At 39.3% G+C, this 17,075-nt stretch overlaps 1 protein-coding gene across 2 annotated transcripts in view; it reads right to left on the bottom strand.

Annotated features, from left to right (window-relative positions):
* Window positions 1–485: 485 nt before the first annotated feature.
* LOC103973842 (GRF1-interacting factor 2) overlaps window positions 486–17,075 on the bottom strand; it is an 18,111-nt gene continuing 1,521 nt past the window's right edge. Inside the window, exons 1-4 of one of the 2 annotated variants that reach the window (XM_065121236.1) lie at window positions 13,987–14,441; window positions 2,027–2,103; window positions 1,032–1,116; window positions 486–935 (exon numbers count right to left, since the gene is read on the bottom strand). In XM_065121236.1, the coding sequence (XP_064977308.1) occupies window positions 561–935; window positions 1,032–1,116; window positions 2,027–2,103; window positions 13,987–14,004 (555 nt within the window). In that variant the 5' untranslated portion in view covers window positions 14,005–14,441 and the 3' untranslated portion in view covers window positions 486–560. Of the gene's footprint in view, window positions 936–1,031; window positions 1,117–2,026; window positions 2,104–13,986; window positions 14,442–17,075 lie in introns of those variants that run through there. The other variant, XM_009388506.3, reaches the window with a different exon arrangement.

Raw genomic sequence — 17,075 nt, 5'->3', positions numbered from 1 at the left:
AAAAATATTGATATTTAAATATTTGATTAGAACATAATCATTATTTTTAATACACCTCATCAATTAGATTATGAGCCACATATATGTTTAATATTTTGTATAATATAGATAATTCATGGTTGTAACATATAAAGCAATTTATCTCTTTTATACTTTTATATTGCTTTCATGAATGTAATCAAACACTCAAATTAGGATCCTCAGAACAGACCTTTTTCTCAGGGAAGATTATTTTCCTCTAGATATTTGTTCTATATTGACTGAAGATCTATCTACTTAGATCTTTTCGTAGTACTATGAACTCTTAAATAAAGTTTTTATTTTTGGAAAAGAAATGTTCAAGATTACTGAAGATGGATCATGCTATATAATTGCCATGATAAAATTTTCTGTGGTTGCCACAAAAGCCAAGCGATGCTCGACTAGGTGAGGGTGACATTTAAGATTCGGACGTAGAACCATCATTATGCATGCATGAACGTATATCATGAGAAGGGCCATAAAGATTCTCGCATATAAAAGTCACCAGTAATTTGCGCTAAGTTCTTTAAATACAAGTTTCATGACATTTTAGCCTCCTCTGGCCTTTTGACATGCAGTTGGTCAGCATCCCCACTGCCATGCTCAGATCCTGAGCTCCGATGGCTGTCGGCAGCAGCCACCTCACCAGCATTTGCATCTTGCTTATTCCCACGTCTATCAACTGCGCCGCTAGAAGTGCCAGTCCTTGGACGTGGCTCAGTTTGCATGTTGTGAATACCATTGACTGCCCCCGGTCTCATGGCCACCTGCCCTGGGAACACCATTCCTTCGAATTGGTGCATCTGCTGCTCTTGCATTTGTTGTGGGTTATATTGTGGGGGAGCTCCGGGAGGGAAAACCGGTGCCTGCTGAATGTAATGGCCTGCCTGTGGTATTGAGCCGTGCATCATCATCTGTTAATAAAAAAATATATCAGTCGTAATGGAAAGGATGAGCAGATAATGCAAAGCAGTAAAAGATGAGTTTCCAGAAAATGGTATCAAACTGACCTGAGGACGTACAGCAGGTGCATTAGGTTGGGCATCCGCAATTGCAGCCAGGTACAAAAGATTTTTTTGAAGCTGGGCTTGATACCTGATCCATAACAGTTTACTGATATTTATGTCCATAGATTAAAGAAAAATACATGCACTTTCTATTTTTTTTAAATATTTATCATCCAAAAAATATTCCAGATACTAAATTTATGCATGCATTATTAGCATTACCATCAGTTAATACCCGTCCCTTGCCTGCGAACACTTGCTGCGAGGATGGTGACGTAGTGTGGGGATCAGATGCAAAGTTGCATCAGCCAAAAAAAATTTAAAATAAAAACAAAAAAATAGAACTAACATGTACTACTTTGTGATATAATGTGAGAAAAATTGTTGACAGCTAGGTTGTGAATAGAGAGGAAAGGGGTGGGTGGGTGGGTGGGAGATTGCCTTTATAAGTGTTAATGGATCAATCAAAACGGTACTAGTTTGGGCATGGATCCTGAACCCATACCTGACCTTATATATAATATGCATACTGAATGTCATTCAACCTAAGTATATTCCTGAGTTCAAGTTCCCTATGGTTCCATATCAGATATGGTTTCAAGTTCTGCACAGATCTAACATGGTTATGTTACTCCATCAGATTACAGAACAAAGAAACTAAAGTTGTAAAGAGATTTTTAGTCAGCTCTGTAACAGCTCTGATTCAGCAATCAAGCATCAGAAGTATCAGCAGAACTACAACTGCAATGCAGACTCGGGTAAACAATGTTCTCGTCAATGAAAAAAGGAAACACTAACAAAGGCTTATCATAAAATCAGATCTAGGTGCGTCTACCACAAGAATGCTCACATCTTGATAGGGGTGGGAAATGGATTGCATATGGTAGATCATTATATTGACAGTTTTATTTTGACAGATATGCAACAGAGACAGGACAAAGAAATGAGCCTGCTAAAAAACTGCGACTACAAAAAATGAAGTTCAGTAGTCAACTTACTGAGCACATTCAGCTAGCTTTCCCAAATTCTGATTTTCCAATATTGCTAAAATAAGTTGCTTGTTTTCATCCAGGTACTGCATCAAAGCAAGAAACAAAAGATTGTGGAAACAGATTAACCTCAATCAACTTTCATGGATCTAACTAAATGCAAGAACAGAAGAAGGCTACATATAACCAAGGTTGCAGTTCTCTATCCAAAATATGTTGAAGAAAAAGAAAAATCTTGTGATAAAATCTGAGGCAAAAACAAGCACATTGCCGTTACACAAATACGATGGTTAGGTACCAATTCAAAAATAAGACAGCCATCTTTTTTTGGTGAAGAAACATGTTTCACCAAACACTATCATGTGATGCTATATCATCCACCACAGAAAACTTCATTACCTAAATTAGATGTAAGACAAATCTAAGGTCTTAAAATTATAGATCCCAAGAACCAGGACTGCAGCATAAGGTTATAAGTTTGCTGGATTTTCGAAAATTTGGCAACTGCTTACCTTAGATTGTCTAGGCAATCTAAGGTCTGAAGTTGATGGATTTTCATTAAGTAGCAAAATGTTTAGAAGAAAGGTTTGTCTGGCAAAACTACTTTTTAAAGCTAATAACTAGGGATAAAGATGTTACAGTTTTAGAAGGATCCTACTAAATTTATTGAGTGAAACCAAAATGAAAAAAAGAAACAAAACAAGAGAAAATTGTTAATACCTCCAGCACCAGAATCCAGACTAATGAATTAGCCTCTCATCAACATATGGAAGAGGCTAATTCATACATAAAACAGCATAACATATCGAAGAGGTAAACTGTATCTATTTTATCATATTCAATGTCAGGTGGCAGAAGAAAACAAAATCTCATTTTCAAGGTAGAAAACTTTCCGTAAAATCAAAAATTGAACCCTGCTGCACTTTGATATCAGAAAAAAGCCATAAGTGCTGCGTCAGATCATAAACCAAATGATTTAAAAAATCATCATATCCTAACTTACTAAAGTTTTTGTAAGTCATAATGCAATATTGTCTAAAACTAGAACTGTAAAAAGTCCTACTTAAAACAATTTCAGAAACTACCCCAAAAATACACAACAAAGCAAAATGATTGATCCAACCTGTTCCTGATCTGTTTGAATCTAACAAACAATGATCCTGAATCAAATTTAATCTGAAAATTTTCTTTACTATAATGTTATTTCAATAAATGATCATTATGATTTGTTCATAGAAAGTGAGTGACAGAAACAATAAAAGACCTACTAAAATAGGATAGAACAAGTAAAGAAGACAATTTTATCACAACTTGGCCTGATATACTTACTGACTAGAACATTAAACCATTAGGACCAAAATGTTTAAGCCAAGCCAAGTAGTTGAAGATCCATTTAGCCTTATATACCATAATAATCCCCCTACAGCTTCCAAATATGCAAGCTTCAGCAAAGTCCAATTACTGTCCTCTTCATATGGTGGTAAAAGGACCAAAAAGAAGCCATTCAATAGATTATATGATTCAGATGAAAATGATCACAAGCTTTGGTTGCTATTGGACAAAGACAGAAATTGAAGGGCAGAAGCTGAGCTAACCTAATGAAGTGGACCATCTTTGGTTGCCCTTCAGAATCGCAGTATTAAAGAAGTACACTTGGTACATAAGGCTAAAACTAAGCATATAAAAAGACTACAAAAGACAATCCAAATCAGTGTTTTCAATTGGTGCTTGAGCACTCGCTTAGGTGACCATGCAAGGCAATTCAATGAGGCACCACTCGGGCATGCAGCTGAGCTAGGCACTGGGTGACTTAGGCATGTGCCCGAGCCAAATAAAGCATGGGTTCAATTGGACTTTGATTGGGTTCAATCAATTGGAATTAGTTGGTTTAAATGAAACAACTAATAAAAACTTACTCTCCCACCTCCTCCTCTCCCCCCCTCCATGCCTGATCCAGTGAAGAACCCAATGAAAAAAACCATATCGTGAGCCTCCTTTGCTCACTGCTAACGTATGCAGCATCTTCTTCGGTTTACATCATTGACTGCGAGCCTACACCCTATTGTCACGGACAAAATTATAAACATGGTGTTTGATATAATGCTCACGTATGTTCGTGTCTTTCGGTTTTGTTCATGCTTTGCACAGCATGTAAAGGGCTGATAGTAGACTTAGCAACCTCATTTTGGTTGCCTTTGGTGGCTGTTTTAGGCTTATAAACAAAGGTTGTCATGTGAGCACTTCGGTCAATAGTTGATCATTTTGGACCCTTTGTTGTGCAACCGTTCAGAGCTTGTAAAATCTATGTTTGTAATTTGCATTGACTATGAAGTATTTGCTGAAATGGTTGCTTGTGGATCCTGAGTGAAACACTTTTTCTAACCTGATTTCTCTTTTGTAGGTCCTAAGGGACCATAGGAGATTTCGGGGAAACTGACCTTTGTAGACGGACACATAAGGGTGCCACACGACTTAGGCAAAACCAACTAAGTTCGTGACATTTGGTATCAGAGCAAAACAAGCACACAGAAACACTGGACATGCAAATGTGGGGGACCTAGTGGGCTGCATTGAGCACAGCCAGCACACGTGACCGTTTGAGGGAAATGGATATGGAGATGTAGGGGAAAGGAATCGCTCAGAGGAGCAGGCATGTGAGATTGACATTCAGAGGAATAGCCAACCGTTCGCATGAGAGATACCATAAGAACAAGCAACCTGAGAAGAATGCATAGCGCACAAAGGTTAGGATGGCTGAGTTCGAGTTACGACTCGACGTTGGCAACCATACTTGATAGTGCTTAAGGCAAGTGGGGTGCTTGGTAAAAGATGAGATCGTGCAAAATGAGATGGGTTGCTCAGCAACTGAAAGAGTTATACAAAGCTCATAGAGGTGAGGGGAATTGTTAACTCGAAGAATTCGATACTCATACAAGGGCTTGTATGCGGACGATGAAATGTTTGTGGCCATCCCAAAGCGACCGAAACTCAGTGCCATGGAGTATTGAAACTTTTTCTTCGGCATGAGAAGGATATATCCATCGGAGGCTGAAGTGTGCAGCAAGTTCAGCATATTACTAGGCCTTGAGGAGTTTAATGGGAGTTGTATTGACAAAGAGTCGCAATCTAGCAAGTGCTTTTGCGGGGGCAGAACAATGCACAGTTTGTTCAGTAAGGTGAAGTAGTCTAAGGGGATGGTGGTCTCCAAAACATCCAGAGAGAAGGATACAAAGAGAGAAGTTGGTCTAACGGGACAAATATCCAAGAGAGATAAGTCCCAAAGCTCTAGAGAAAGACTCATATGCAACGGACCGCACATGTTGAGGAGGAGTACCTCAAGACAACAACTCCATAAAGTTCAACGGACCAAGCGAGCGGCGAGGAGTCGTCACATGATCTTGTATGAGGTAACGCATTGGTGGATGCATTTCAAGATCAAGTGGAGGAGCGACCTAAGACATTGCAAAATAAAAACACATTTGGAGCCGATATAAAAATCAGACTCAAAGGAGGGCTGACCCGTGGAGTGGTGGGCGCAAGGGCCACCATCAACTCAATGCAAATCGAGTGGAGCAACTTGGGTGTAACTTTGTGAAGTACCCAAGCCACATGAAAAGAGTCAGCATAGAAGATAGAACATGGAGCGAAAGCATGAAGCTTTCCTTGGACAGAGGTCAAGGACATAAACTTTTGTAGAGGCAAGAGTGGGATCATATCATTCCATGGGTCCCTCATTCTGATGGAGCAGACTTATCTTGCATGGTGCCAAAAACGAAAGGAGCTTCAAGTCATATGCACCTTATCTTGAAGAAGCATTTGACGAAGGAACCAAGGTGGCTCAACTTGCGGAGTCAAAGTTGGGGCCATAAGGCCTTGGCAAGGGGCAAAAGGACGTGGAGGCGAGTACTCTTGAAGAATATGCCACAGTGCTGCCATTCGAGTTACCATGAAGGAAGCGGTCCGTAGTGAAGATTGTGCTGTGAGCGGGGGGGGGGGGAGGGGAGAGAGGCAGAGGACCAAGGTTCAAATAATGGTGCAATAATTTCAACGACGTAAGTGGACTTCAGGAGTTGCTAGGCGACGGACTATCCTAGAGCTGTACTTTATCTGGGTGTGACCCGAGAATGGGTGGACGAAGGTCAATTGCCAAAGGAACGTACACAATCGAAGGTGGAAGAGGCCCTGTGATGTGCTGGTAGAGGTCACACATGGAGGGATCGCAATCTGAGTTCATCCCACAATGATCAGAATGCAATAGAGATGTCACCAGGAGGCGACATAGTGCAACGGATCATGGTGAAACAATTCGAGGCAATACGATACACACGAAACTAGTCCTACAAGGGACTAGATCATACGGAGGTATGATCGGGAGCTACTAGGAGCTTTGTTTCGGTGAACAACACGAAAGCAAGAAGGGCTATGGATTCGAGGAGTGAATGCCATGGTACCGCAGAGGCGGGTCTTCCGTGCGTGCATCGAGTTTTGCATCGGATGAAAGCCTTGGTCATTAGTATATGGGGGCTGTGTACCACCAAGGAACAATTTCGAATGCAAGTACTAATGATTGGAGCGGTTAGAGAGTTGGACTACTCTAGAGCTCATATTCACTTAAGGGAGCCCGACAAGTCAGAGGACAAGGCTGAGTAAGCGAATGTTGCTATCAATGAAGCTAAGGAGAACAGAATCGACATGAGCCCTACAACATGATGGCGGAGGCCATGCATGAAAGTTTTTGTCTATCTTTCCATTGACCAAGGGAACTGTTTGAAGAATACAGAGGTGTTGAAGCAAGTGGTCAAAAGGGATGAGAAAGCGACGACGAGTCCAAAGGAACTTAGCTACTCAAAACCAAGCATCAATTAGAATGGAGATGGACTCGGAGAAGTGCCAAAGTGCCGAGGCTGATCTACCGATCGCGAAGAAAGGGACGCAGATGAGAGGCGACGAATAATAGAGTCATAGGCATGGCAAAACCATGGTACCGCAAATGTAGGACTTCCGTGGAGTCATCAATCCCTTGTTCTCATGGAAGGAGAATGCTTGGTCATGAAAGGAGTCGAGGAGGTAGATAATATAGAGGCAAACTCTAAGTACCGAGACAAGGCTGAAGGGTAGAGGCCGGGCAACTTTGTAAGACCAGTGTCAACGAGCTTCACATCAAAATAACCGAAGGTAGAGGACTTCGGGTCGATGTAAGAGTGCTCAATTAAGGAACGAAGTAGGTAGTATGTGGTGTTGTACCTTTGCTACTCAGAGGAGTAGACGACAGAGATGATGGAGAAGATGGTATAATCCCAGAGGTGACCAAAACTATTAAAGACTTGCTCCAAGTTGGGGTGAAAATTTCTTGCATTCAAGAAGTTTGATGGCATTGAGAAGGTGAATCACAGTAGCTAACTTAATGCAAGGAGTGCAAACACTTTGAGTGCTTCAGAAGTGTGAGCAAAGAGCGGATGATGGCTAGTAACCAGCTCAATGCATGAAGTACAACCCTCAAGGAGGTGGGCGAAGTCAAGTAACCTTTGCCTTCTCAACTCTTAAGGGAATGGGCAAAATCGGGTATCCCAATTCTCTTATCTATCAAGTAGAGGAGCTCTGCATAGGTTCAAAGACCCTTCGAAGAAACCTAAGAGAAGAAAATAGTTATCAAATATTCACTAATGGTGATTGGTGCTACTGATAGTAGATTGTCCGTTTTATTTTCCAACAGAATGCCAATCGAAAACGAAAGTGATGCGAACCTACTTGGAAGTGACAACTAAGTAGAAAGAGAATCGATGGACAAATTTTACGGAGGAAAGACCCAAAAACTTCAAAGTTTGCGAGACGATGCTCGTTAAAACTCCAACAAACATCCACCTAGTTCAAACGACACGAGGCATTTGAGAGACTAGTGCATACCAAGGATGGTCTTTTCCTTCATTTAAGGAATCCGCAAGAACCAACAAGGATTAGCACAACTCAACCGACCCCACATCAAAGTTAGAGTCATTGGCGAGTTAAAGTAGTATGACGGATCAAAGTTTGACTACTCAACGACAGTGGCAGAGTGTAGTTGGGAGCCAAGAGGCACATTGCAGTTGGAGCAGAAGATTGAAGACTCAGCAAAGGTGAGGAGATGTAGTGTTTGCAAAAGCTTCGACAAGGACATCGAAGGAATAAGTAAGGGAGAATGTCACGGACAAAATTATAAATGGGGTGTTTGGTGTAATGCTCACGTATGTGTGTGTCTTTCGATTTTGTTCATGCTTTGCACAGCATGTAAAGGGCTAGTAGTTGTTAGGATCGGAGCGGCACTAAGAGGGGGGGGGGGTGAATTAGTGCAGCGGATTAAAACGTTGGTTTCGACAAATCTTTCGTACGATAAGAACGGAACTTGAAAAGCTTAACTTGAAAGCGTATTCTTAAAGTTGTGCAGCAAAGGTAATAAGGAACTAAAGCATGTAAGAAGGTTTGCAGTAATGTAAATAGCAATAAAAAAATACAAACCAGAGATTACGCCGATTTTAGAGTGGTTCGGTCAAATGACCTACATCCACTTGCGAGGCCCCTCTTCGATGAGGCTCCCACCTTCCACTAGCAAATCTCTTGAAATGGAAGGGCAAATACCACTCTTACAACCTTTTACAAGCAGTTCAACCTCGTACAAATTTTCAGTAAGAAAGGAGGAGAACTCTCTAGCAAATTAAAAACAAGACTTTTCTCTCAATCAATTAATTGCTTCTCAAAAGTTGTATTCTCAGCTGAGACTTGAGGGGTATTTATAAGCCTCAAGAGGATTCAAATTTGGGCTCCAAAAAATTTGAATTCTCTTATGTTCCCGATGCGGGCAGTGCCACCGCCTAGCCAAGCGGTGGCACCGCCCAGCGCTCGGGTGTTGGACGGTGCAACCGCCCAGCCCAGGAGGTGTCACCGCCCAGCTCTCGGGTGCTGGGCGGTGCCACCGCTTGGCTCTCCGATTCACTGGTTTGGCTTAATTTTAGCCCAAACCAAATCTGACTTTGGGCCCAGTTGGCCCCTAACCAGGATATAGGATTATCTCTTAATCCTAATCCCAATTACAAGTGAACTACATAACAAAAAAATATCCTAAGCAAGTTTTCAACCGCGAACGTCGAGTCTTGTTCCGGCGAGCTTTCCGACGAACTTCTTCCGACGGACTCCCTACAAGCTCCCGATCTTGTGATGACTTTAACGAGTAGCCGAGCCTTCTCGGTGATCTCCGTGAACCTCCGACGATCTCTTCGGCGAACTTCCGATTTCTTCTCGGTTGGTTCCGGCAGCATCTCCGATGATTCTTCGGACTCTTAAACGTCCATCGATCTTGACTCCGATATTCTTGCTTTGTGTTTTCTGGTTATCGTAGTTAATCCTGCACACTTAACTCAATAATATGGATTAGATCAATTAACCCATCAATTGATTTTATCATCAAAATTCGAGATTCAACAATCTCCCCCTTTTTTATGATGACAATCAATTGATGACGGAGTTAAACATAACTCCCCCTATCTATATGTCATATTATGAGAAGATGAAAACACTTGAATTCCATCCATAGAATTTAAGCATAAACCGATAAGTTCTAACCGTAGAACTTATCGTTATTCTCATTAAGCAATAGTAAATACAAAACTTCAATGAAAATCATTTTCAAGTAGAATGATAAGAGACAATTTTTACTATGATAGGAGATAAAGATTTTCAACATGAATTTCATGATATAAATGTAAGGCATGCTTTCAATATGATCAATCAATCTTGCGATATTCTCAAGGATTTTGCAAGGCATATAAGGCATTCATATCACACATGCTTTTGAAATTCATATAAGTCATGCTATCAAAATGGTACAAGTCATCACTTTTCTCCCCCTTTGTCATCAACAAAAAGGGAATGAGACTTGAAGAATATAACTTGTGATTATAATATCAGGAATTCAGCATTGATCATACGAAAATCCATCATCCAAAATTAAGTATGCTAAAATATTTACGCAGAGTTCACCTAAAGGAAAATTCAGCATTCATCCATTTTATCAAATCTCTTCTTTCTATCAAGTAGTAACTCCAATAAGTCAAAATCATAATTCGAATACAAACTCAGTTAAATTTACATCGTCAACTTGAAACTCATAATCAAGCCATCAAAATCAATTTCAAGATTCATAAAATATCATAAAATCATTAATCTTGATCAGATGGGAGCGGTGTTTGACTCAAGATAGGATAAGATAATTTAACATGTCATTTAGAATCGAAAGAGAATGATCAGATTCATCGAGGAACAGAGAGAGGATGAAAAACTTTACGGAAAATCCATTCAAACAAGTTTATTTTTAGGGACAATTTAACATACCTAATTCCCTTCTAATGAATTCAAATTGGTCTTCGTTCAAAGCTTTTGTAAATATATCTGCTAATTGATGCTTTGTGTCATTGAAATCTAGAACAACATCATTGTTAAGGACATGATCGTGTATGAAATGATGCCTAACGTCGATGTACTTAGTTCTATAGTGCTGAATTGGATTTTTAGTAAGACATATGGCACTAGTATTATCACATTTTATGGGAATGTTTTTAAAGTGAATTCCATAGTCTTCTAATGTATTTTTCATCCAAATAACTTGTGCACAATATGCACTTGCAGCAATGTATTCGGCTTCCGCCGTAGATAGTGCAACTGAATTTTGTTTCTTGGAAGTCCAAGAAACAAGTGAATGTCCTAAAAATTGGCATGTTCCGGATGTACTTTTTCTATCTATCCTGCATCCGCCAAAATCGGCATATGCATAAGCTATTAGATCGAATTTTTCAGATTTTGGATACCACAATCCTAAATTTGGAGTTCCTTTAAGATACCTAAATATTCTTTTAACACTCTTAAGATGAGATAATTTAGGATTAGATTGAAACCTAGCGCAAAGTCCTACACTAAACATAATATTTGGTCTAGTCGCGGTGAGGTAGAGTAGACTACCTATCATTCCCCTATATGTTTTTTGATTGAAATTTTCACTATTTTCATCCATATCTAACTTAGTCGCAGTACTCATAGGGGTGTTTATTGCTTTTGAATTATCCATGTTAAATCGTTTTAACAATTCTAATGTATATTTGGATTGGTTAAGAAAATATACCATCACTAAGTTGTTTGATTTGTAATCCTAAAAAGAAAGTTAGTTCACCCATTAAACTCATTTCAAATTCATGACTCATTCATTTGGCAAATGATTCACATAGTGATTCATCCGAAGAGCCAAAAATAATATCGTCAACATAAATTTGCACAATAAAAAAATTATTTTCAAAATGTTTAATAAACAATGTAGTATCAACCTTGCCTTTGGTAAAATTATTTAAAATAAGAAAGGAACTAAGCCTTTTATACCAAGCTTTAGGAGCTTGTTTCAAGCCATAGAGAACTTTAGTCAATTTGAATACATGATTAGGAAGAAGAGAATTTTCAAATCCGGGAGGTTGTTCGACATATACTTCTTCGGAAATAAAACCATTCAAGAAGGCACTTTTGACATCCATTTGAAACAGTTTAAAATTATTACTACTAGCATAGGCAAGGAGCATCCTTATGGCTTCTAATCGAGCCACGGGAGTGAAGGTTTCTTCGTAATCGATACCTTCTTCTTGGTTGAAACCTTTGGCCACTAATCTAGCCTTGTTTCTAACCACGATACCATTTTCGTCTTGCTTGTTTCTAAAGACCCATTTAGTAGCAATGACTAAATGGTCACTAGGTCTAGGAACAAGCTTTCATACCTTATTCCTCTCAAATTGATTTAATTCCTCTTGCATTGCAATAACCCAAAAATCATCTTTTATGGCATCGTCAATGCATTTAGGTTCGATTTGAGAAAGGAAGGCGGCGTTAGCACAAAAATTCTTGAAAGAGGAATGAGTTTGAACCCCTTTTGATGTATCTCCTATAATTAGCTCCTTTGGATGAGCATCTATATACTTCCATTCCTTGGGTAAGGAAATTTCGGAAGAAGGTGCATCCAAGTTGCTATTTTGAGGAGGAGGTTCATTTAAATTCAAATTATCAAAACCAAGATCATCATCAAAATCATTTTTCTTTAAATTAGAAATTTCATTAAAAACTACATGAATAGACTCTTCTATTACTAAGATTCTTTTGTTAAAAATCCGAAAAGCCTTAGAAACAGAAGAGTAACCAAGAAATATGCCTTCATCGGATTTACCATCAAATTTTCCTAAGGCATCCTTTTCATTTAAAATAAAGCATTTACAACCAAAAACTTTAAAATAAGAAATATTTGGTTTTTTGTTATTTCATAATTCATAGGGAGTTTTTGATAGAGATGGTCTTATTAGGACTCTATTCATGATGTAACAAGTCGTATTTACGACTTCGACCCAAAAATATTTGGGTTAACTATGTTCATTTAACATAGTTCTTGCCATTTCTTGTAGGTTTCTATTTTTCCTTTCAACTACTCCATTTTGTTGAGGATTTCTTGGAGTTGAGAAGTTGTGATTGTACCCATTAACTTCGCAAAAATTTTGAAAGTCACGGTTTTGAAATTCACAACTGTGATCACTCCGAATTGATGAAATCATGAAGCCTTTTTCGTTTTGAGTGAGTTTACAAAATTTAGAGAAACACTTGAAGCAATCACTTTTGTGAGCTAAGAAATAGGTCCACGTGTATCTAGAGTAGTCATCTACAATCATAAAAGCATATTTGCTTCCACCTAGACTTGTTGTATCAATTGATCCAAATAAGTCCAAATGGATCAATTGTAACGGTCTAGTGGTGCTAATTTGATTTTTTTGTTTGAAGCTTGTTTTTATTTGTTTGGCTAGTTGACATGCATCGCATACCTTATCCTTAATAAACTTCATATTCGGAATCCCTCGTACTAATTCTTGAGATGAGATTTTAGATATTGTTTTCATGCTTGCATGGCCTAATCTCCTATGCCAAAGCCAAGCATCATCATTTACAGCGGAGAAACACATTTCATTACTTAGTTCATCAAGATTGATGGTATAGACATTGTTTTGTTTTAAAGCAATCATAGTCATGTTATGATTTGGTTTTTCAATAATGCACATATTTGATTCAAATCTAACGATATAACCTTTATCGCATAATTGACTAATACTCAACAGATTATGTTTCAATCCATCAACCAGTAACACATCATCAATAGAAAAACTTGATTTGTTACCTATGGTTCCCTTGCCAATGATTTTGCCTTTGTTGTTGTCTCCGAAGGTGACATAGCCTTCGTCCATGCTAGTGAGCTTGGAGAATTGGGATGGATCTCCGGTCATATGCCTTGAGCATCCACTATCAAGATACCATCTCTTGCTCCTAGCATGTGATGGTGTATGTTTCTACAAGAAGGAATTATTTTTAGGTACCCATTTACTTTTGGGTGCCTCAAAAACTAATCTAACTTGTTTATCATGTTGTATAGACTTGATCATGGTTCCTTTAGGAACCCAAATCAATTTGTTCGGACTCATTTTCTTGAATGGACATTGGTAAGTTATATGTCCATATTTGCAACAAAAGTTGCAATTGCTTTGGTGTTGAACATGTAAGATAGGACCTTTAATGAAGGTGGTTGGATTTTGGTGAGTACTTCTCACAAATCCGATTCCACTCCTTTTAGGAACGTGACCCTTATTTGTAAGGATCATGTTTAAGGACTTGCTACCGACCTCGAATTTCTTCAAGGTGTCCTTAAGTACCAAGTTCTCATTTTGGAGAGTTTCTAGATCATGGTATTTAGCACATAGAGCTAGACTATCATGATATTCAGTTTTTAATTTATCAAAATCACAAGTAAGACTATCATGCTCCTTTTTTAGTAATTTGTATTTTCTACTAATTGTCTTACATTCATCAAATAACTCATGGAAGGCATTTAATAATTCATGATAAGATAAATCTGCATTAATTAAATCCGTTACCTCTTCTTCGAAGGCCATTAGGCGTAATGAGCAACTTGCTCGGTGTTGGACTCCTCTTCTTCGGACGTGCTTGAATCATCCCATGTTGCCTTGAGCGCCTTCTTCTTTGATGCTTTCTTTTTGGCTTGTGGACAATCATTCTTGTAGTATCCCGGTTTCTTGCACTCATAGCAAATTACTTGGTCCTTCTTGTGTTCGAATTTATTTTTTGTATTATTTTTAAATTTGTTCTTTCTTAAATATTTTTTAAATTTTTGAGTCAAAAGTGCAATGTCATTGTCACTGTCCTCATCACTTGATGTTCCTTTCAAGTGGTCTTCTTGTGATGTGAGTGTCATATCCTTCCTGTTCTTTGGAAGGGGGTTCTCGAGCTCGTCATGAGCTTGATATGTCATTTCGTAGGTCATTAAAGACCCAATGAGTTCTTCAAGAGGGAATGTTTTAAGGTCTTTGGCCTCTTGAATGGCCGTAACTTTTGGATCCCAACTTTTTGGGAGAGATCTTAAGATTTTAGTTACTAGTTCAAAGTTAGTAAAACCTTTACCAAGAGCTTTGAGTCCATTGATGACATCCGTGAACCGGGTGTACATGTCTCCGATGGACTCACTTGGTTTCATTCGAAAAAGTTCGTAAGAGTGCACAAGGATGTTGATTTTGGACTCTTTCACTCGGCTAGTGCCTTCATGAGTGACTTCAAGAGTTCTCCAAATATCAAAAGCCGAATCACAAATTGAAACGCGATTAAATTCATTTTTATCTAGTGCACAAAACAAGGCATTCATAGCCTTTGCATTTAAAGTAAAAACCTTTTTTTCCGATTCATTCCATTCGCTCATCAGAAGAGAAGATTTTTGAAATTCATTCTCGACAACAGACCAAAGCTCAAAGTCCATAGAAATGAGGAAGATCCTCATGCGAGTCTTCCAATATGTGTAATCCGACCCATTAAACAAAGGTGGTCGTGCAATGGAATGACCCTCTTGCATGCCGGAGTAAGCTATCTCTCTTGGTATTAAACCAAATATGAGAGATAACCTTGCTCTGATACCAATTGTTAGGATCGGAGCGGCACTAAGAGGGGGGGGTGAATTAGTGCAGCGGATTAAAACGTTGGTTTCGACAAATCTTTCGTACGATAAGAACGGAACTTGAAAAGCTGAACTTGAAAGCGTATTCTTAAAGTTGCGCAGCAAAGGTAATAAGGAACTAAAACATGTAAGAAGGTTTGCAGTAATGTAAATAGCAATAAAAAAATGCAAACCAGAGATTACGTTGATTTTAGAGTGGTTCGGTCAAATGACCTACATCCACTTGCGAGGCCCCTCTTCGATGAGGCTCCCACCTTCCACTAGCAAATCTCTTGAAATGGAAGGGCAAATACCACTCTTACAACCTTTTACAAGCAGTTCAACCTCTTACAAATTTTCAGTAAGAAAGAAGGAGGAGAACTCTCTAGCAAATTGAAAACAAGACTTGCTAAGACTTTCTAAGACTTTTCTCTCAATCAATTAATTGCTTCTCAAAAGTTGTATTCTCAGCTGAGACTTGAGGGGTATTTATAGGCCTCAAGAGGATTCAAATTTGGGCTCCAAAAAATTTGAATTCTCTTATGTTCCCGATGCGGGCGGTGCCACCACCCAGCGCTCGGGTGCTGGACGGTGCAACCGCCCAGCCCAGGAGGTGTCACCGCCCAGCTCTCGGGTGCTGGGCGGTGCCACCGCCTGGCTCTTCGATTCACTGGTTTGGCTTAATTTTAACCCAAACCAAATCTGACTTTGGGCCTAGTTGGCCCCTAACCAGGATATAGGATTATCTCTTAATCCTAATCCCAATTACAAGTGAACTACATAACAAAAAAACATCCTAAGCAAGTTTTCAACCGCGAACGTCGAGTCTTGTTCCGGCGAGCTTTCCGACGAACTTCTTCCGACGGACTCCCTGCAAGCTCCCGATCTTGTGATGACTTTAACAAGTAGCCGAGCCTTCTCGGTGATCTCCGTGAACCTCCGACGATCTCTTCGGCGAACTTCCGATTTCTTCTCGGTTGGTTCCGGCAGCATCTCCGATGATTCTTCGGACTCTTAAACGTCCATCGATCTTGACTCCGGTATTCTTGCTTTGTGTTTTTTTGTTATCGTAGTTAATCCTGCACACTTAACTCAATAATATGGATTAGATCAATTAACCCATCAATTGATTTTATCATCAAAATTCGAGATTCAACAGTAGTAAGCTTAACAGCCTCATTTTGGTTGGCTTTGGTAGTCGTTTTAGGCTTGTAAACAAAGGTTGTGTTATGTGGGCACTTCGGTTTATAGTGGATCATTTTGGACCCTTTGTTGTGCGGCCATTCAGAGCTTGTGAAGTCTATGTTTGTAATTTGCATTAGCTATAAAGTGTTTTCTAAAATGATTGCTTGTGGATCCTGAGTGAAACACTTTCTTTAACCTGTTTTATCTTTTGTAAGTCCTAAAGGACAATAAGAGGTTTCGGGAGGCTGACCTTTGCGGACAAACACACAAGGGTGCCGCACGACTTAGGCAAAACCAACTAAGTTCGTGACACTATGCCGACGTGTGCAATGTCTTCCTTTGGCTTACATAGTCAATCGGGAGCCTCCTTCGCTCTACATCGTCGTGTGCAGTGTCTTCCATCAGATTACATCATTGATTACGAGCCTCCTCCTTCCTACACTATCATGTAAAGCTTTGTTTCTCCGCCCTGTGCAGCTTACATTGTCAACTAGCTGTATTCCACTGTTGGTTGCCAAATTCTTTCGTCCTAAGCAACACTACAGTCGCACAAACCTTGCCTAAGTCGAAGAACCCAACCTTCCTCCACCGTGCATTACTGCCTTCCTCAGTGTCATACTCCTGATCCTCTTGCCAACTAGTTACTTCTTCATCTCCTCCTTGTTCTCAATTTATAGGTAACAACATCTTTGTTAATTGATATATTTCCTATACTAGCTTGAGCACTTTGTTTAATGATTTCCTATTTCCTGGACTTTGTTGAACTTTGTTAAATTGTTAGGGACTTGTGAACACTATTAGGTGGGTACACTGTAAGGAGTTACAACATAATAGCAT

This window comes from Musa acuminata, chromosome BXJ2-8, assembly GCF_036884655.1.
Source record: "Musa acuminata AAA Group cultivar baxijiao chromosome BXJ2-8, Cavendish_Baxijiao_AAA, whole genome shotgun sequence".
Lineage (NCBI taxonomy): Eukaryota > Viridiplantae > Streptophyta > Magnoliopsida > Zingiberales > Musaceae > Musa > Musa acuminata.
Note: the sequence above shows the minus strand (reverse complement) of the source record. Positions and strands in the feature narration are given on the sequence as shown.